Here is a 4946-nt window from a genome sequence, read left to right as displayed (position 1 = left end):
ATTTGGATTGAACGCAACTTAAGGGCTGCTGAAATGTATGCGCAAATGAATGTAAATTGGGTTATTCACTTTGCCATTTACTGTTGGCACATTTGGAAACGGAGATGTAGTATCCTCTTTGATCCTAATTACGTTGAAAGAGAGGAGTTTATTTATCGTTGTGATAGCTTTGTTGACGAAGTTATGAATGCTAATATTAGCAACGCAAATCCTAGTCCATCGATGTCTAGAAGCATCTTGTCTTGGACTCGACCTTCCACCGGTTGGATTAAGGGGAACTCGGATGGGACTGTCAGAACGTGTGACAATATGGTGGCTGCGAGAGGTATTATGCGCAACTCTAAAGGAGAATGGGTTTTTGGGTTCACGCGAAGTATAGGAAGGTGTTCCATTCTTACTCTGAGCTGTGGGGTGTTCATGATCTCTTGTTGCATGCTTGGAGACTAGGAATCCGACATATTGAACTGGAAATCGATAATCTCGAAGTTATGAAGATTTGCAATTTTTCATCGGATGCACTTGTGGGGAGTGCTTTGGTCACTAAAATCCATGAACTGCTCGAACTTGAATGGATCACAAAGGTATCACATATATGTCGTGAGCAGAATATGGCTGCGAATAGGTTGGTTGCTTTGAGCCGAGAAGCCCCCATTGCTGCTACTATTTACTTATAGCCACCTCGGAATTATCTGCCACGTTGCTACGAGATCTTCAAACCTCCAGCTAACCCGTTTCTAATTATTATACCAAAAAAAAAAAGTTTTTGCCCCTCTTAGAATCTTTGGGTATGATTGCTTTTTATGAACACTTTTAGTTTTAAAATCAATGTAATTAAACATTCACCTCAAATTTATCTGGTTTAATTAGTTTTAAAACCTTTAAATTTTAAATTTAGTGAAATTAAAGCCTTCGTCTCTTAATTTTTATGGTTTAATTATTTTTAGGACCCTGTTTATTTTAAAGCTAAGCAATTTGTCTCTTCATGGTTCAATCCTTACTCCATCCCTAGCTAGAATGAGTAACGGATCCAAAAATATTTATGAGAGTGTATACATATATATAATAATAATAATAACATGATTTTCTTTATATAATAGATACAAATAAAATTTTAAGATATATACCATTAATAAAATGAACAATTAATATAAAAAAAATAGATTTTAGGATTGAATTCGTCACTGATTAGAATTGATATTGAGATATAAATAAATATGAGTAGTTGTTTGATTTTTGATATATAAATGAGGGGGTTGGGGAACAAAAATATTAAAACAGGCGAACGTGGCATCTGGAATGGTAGTGGATGACGAATGTAAGCTGAAGTTCTTGGAGTTAAAGGCGAAGGGGAACTACAGGTTCATCGTCTTCAAGATCAACAACCAGCAGGTGGTGATGGACAAACTGGGCGGCCCTGACGAAACCTACGAAGATTTCACCGCCGCTCTACCTGTGGACGAGTGCCGCTACGCCGTCTTCGATTTCGATTTCACCACTTCCGAGAACTGCCAGAAAAGCAAAATCTTCTTCATTGCCTGGTGCCAACCAACCTTTTTTTTTTTCGTTACGTATGAATGACCAAAGGAGGTGAAATGCATGCAGGGCACCTGATACGTCGAGGGTGAGGAGTAAGATGGTGTATGCGAGCTCAAAAGACAGATTCAAGAGGGAGTTGGATGGGATTCAAGTGGAGTTGCAGGCTACGGATCCTAGTGAAATGAGCTTCGACATTATTAAATCTCGGGCCATTTGATTTTAAACGCCTCTTCTTCCTGCATTAATCTCACCTTATCAACCTTTGCTTATTTGTATTTGTCTTTCCTTTTACTCTGTGTCTGTGTTTTTCTTTTTACACTTTGACCATGTAGTGATATTATCCATTCCTTAATGTTATACTTCGTTTCAATCATGGCTGTTTCTTATTTATTTTTCTCGAATATTTTGTTTTTGTTCAATATCAACAGTTGGAAACCAAAGTAAACGAAAACATATTAAAATGGGAAATTAACATATTTTTTTAATTTATATATATCAACTTTAAGCTTTGACTTATACTTAAATAATTTTTTTAGGAAAAATAGTGTTATATTTTTTGAGTTGTTCTCTAGTTCTAAGGCTTTGTCCTGATTAATCTGGAGTCCCACACATGGCTTTGGCGGGTGAGTATCTCAGCGGTGATTTTCTGCATACACAAGGATTATAACCTGAGACCTTACTCAAACGATATCAAACTAATTACCACTTGAACCAATCATGTTGGTTGTCTTTTATTATTAGATGGTTTGATGAGTTCAAATTGTTTATTTTTCATGTGAAAGGTGACTCAAAAGTTGACATCAATTTGCAGTGCCATGTCGAAATTTATTCAAAACTCTCTACACAAGGATGATGCATCTGAAGAAAGGATTGCTTTTGAAGCGAGAACACACACAATGTAGAAACTCAATATCTAAAACTTAACATGTTGCTACGATTTTGAACAGGTAGCCAAAGAATACCATTTCGAGGTTCAACTAACGGTAGGTGAATACACAAGTGGCAGATTAAATTATACAATTTAAATGATCAACATCATCAAAATTACGTTTGGTAATAATGTCTAAAATCACTTTTAACTAAAAAAAACTTGTTTTTACAATAAAATCAATGTCAAATGAGTAAAAATTGAAAAAATGATGTGAAAACGATGGCTTCAAACCAACCGCAAAACTAAGATTTCTAATTTTTTCATTTTCAACTTTGAGTAATAAAATTTATATTTTTACCTTTACAAATGTATGGGTCCATTTGACATGGAAAAGAATTTTGAAATTCAATTTCCTTTATTAATTATGTATTTACATTTTATTTCAATAATTTAATACTAACATCTTTAAAAAATAATTTATTATTTAATAATTTATTTTAATTACTTAAAAGTACATAACATTTATGAATTATATATATTAAAATATTAATAATGAGTTATTATAAAATAATTTTTATTATAATTATATTTTATATATTTATATATTTATATTTTATTATTTTTTAAATTGATATATTTCATATATAATAATAGTTTTTTAAAATTTATTTATAATATATATCTTTCTTATTTTTGAATAGTTGAAAGGATAAATATATTGTTTAAATTATTTTATTTTAAATTTTAAATGAGTGATTGTGCTTAAATCAGAATAATTAAAATATTATTTTTAAAATTGAAATATTAAAAAATATTGATAACATACAACAACAACAAAAAATCCTATTCTCATATGCAATGGATTAGGGGGAGGTGAGGTAGAAGGTTGCCCCCATCGCCTAGTTGAGAGCAGCTTCCGTGGGAGACATCCGGCAGTAAGAAAAGTAAAAATAAAGATCAAATACAATGCATGTATAGATAAGTCAATAAATACATAATTGAGAGCAACTTCCCTTCCAATTAATTCCTGCGTAAAAATCTCTGTTTATAGACAGAAACGTAAGTCCCGATTAAATTTAAATAGAGGAAACATGAAGAGAAGAATACACAGAAGTCGGTGAAAGCAAGCTACTAGAAGGAATAAAGTTGGTAGAGCACAAGGTTTTTAACCTTGAGGTCGTAGGATCGAGTCCCACGGAGGGCATTTCATAATTCGGAGGTATTCTACGGAAGTTGCTCTCAACCTGGTGTTGGGGGCAGCCTACTTTCTTACCTCCCCCTTACCCCATTACATATGGGAACAAGGGACATCCATATTGATAACATAGTTTTTCTTAATAAAATTTTTTATATATAAAAATATTATTAATGAGTTATTTCAACATATTTTTTATATTTTTTATTATAGTTAATGTTGACAAATTTTATGTATTATATTATTAATAAGTGTAAATATAATTTAAATATTATATTTTTAATTTATAAATAATATCTAAAATTGACATTTTATCTTTTTAAAATCACTTTTTTAATATCAATTTCAGATAAATAAATTTTAAACTGTAATTTTAAAGAACACTTTTAAAATTTCTTTTCTACGTCACCCTTAAAATTCTCTTTTCAAAATCAATCGCAAAATAACTCTTAATGGAAACTTTTCTTCAAATACAATTAAGCGCACCACACACTTTGTTTTTTCAATTTTGTTTTCATAGACGACAAAATCATTTTAGTTTTAGTTGTCGACCGCTTGTGTTCCTTGTTTTTATTTATTTTTTATATAATATATTTTTTCCTTGTGTTTTTTATAGTTTTGAATAATTATGCTTATATAGTATTTTTTTCTGTCTTTATGGCACGTTTTTAGTTGTTTGACTATTTTTTCCTCATTTAATTTTTTTAGGGTTAGATTTGACATCGACTCGACTGATTAAGATATCGTTTATTTGATATCCTGTTGATCTTTCATGCTTTGGATCATTAGATTAGACTTAGATACATAATTTATGTTAGTAAATAGTTTTCTCACAACGCTAGATTTTGATTTGCAATTGTAGGTGATCTTTCAATAATTTTAATCTCTATTGTGGTCCGTTTGTCGATGTAGCTAGATTTATTTGTATCTGTCTTTTTGTTCGAGTGCTACTAGATGACTTTAACTTTTCCCTTATATGGTCCTTGTATGATCTTGATTGGTTAGTTTATTGTGTCAATAGTTCTAAGTAGGGGTGTTTATCAAACGAGTCGATCGTGAGTTGGGCAATGCTCGACTCGACTCATTGCTCGTTAAGCTTGTTAAAATTTTGCTCAGCTCATGCTCGTTAAGAAAACTTGTTGCTCGACTTGTTGCTTGTTCAACTCATTGTTCATTAAGCTCGTTACTCGTTAAGCTCAATGCACATTGTTCGCCTCGTTATTAGTTAAGCTCATCAAAATTTTTACCTTATTTTCTTAAATATAGGTAAAATCTACTAATACTATATAGAACTTAATATAAACAAAAATTAATAAATTTAACCAAAAAATTTATCAAAAAATG

At 31.2% G+C, this 4946-nt stretch overlaps 1 protein-coding gene across 1 annotated transcript; it reads left to right on the top strand.

Moving 5' to 3' along the window:
* The first annotated feature begins 1272 nt into the window (after positions 1-1272).
* On the top strand, positions 1273-1753 carry LOC120124811 (actin-depolymerizing factor 7-like). The gene is made up of 2 exons (XM_039143389.1): positions 1273-1538; positions 1603-1753. The coding sequence occupies exons 1-2, from the start codon at positions 1297-1299 to the stop codon at positions 1751-1753; spliced, it is 393 nt and encodes a 130-aa protein (XP_038999320.1). The 5' UTR covers positions 1273-1296.
* Positions 1754-4946: the final 3193 nt, after the last annotated feature.

Source organism: Hibiscus syriacus, unplaced genomic scaffold (assembly GCF_006381635.1).
Source record: "Hibiscus syriacus cultivar Baekdansim isolate YM2019G1 unplaced genomic scaffold, ASM638163v2 tig00110429_pilon, whole genome shotgun sequence".
Lineage (NCBI taxonomy): Eukaryota > Viridiplantae > Streptophyta > Magnoliopsida > Malvales > Malvaceae > Hibiscus > Hibiscus syriacus.
Note: the sequence above shows the minus strand (reverse complement) of the source record. Positions and strands in the feature narration are given on the sequence as shown.

What these genes read in the sequence shown, in the direction of transcription:
- LOC120124811 (XM_039143389.1), top strand. Translation starts at nt 1,297, where the DNA reads ATGGTAGTGGATGACGAATGTAAGCTGAAGTTCTTGGAGTTAAAGGCG. An exon ending in AAAATCTTCTTCATTGCCTG is followed by an intron (nt 1,539 to 1,602) that starts GTGCCAACCAAC and finishes AAATGCATGCAG; the next exon opens with GGCACCTGATACGTCGAGGG.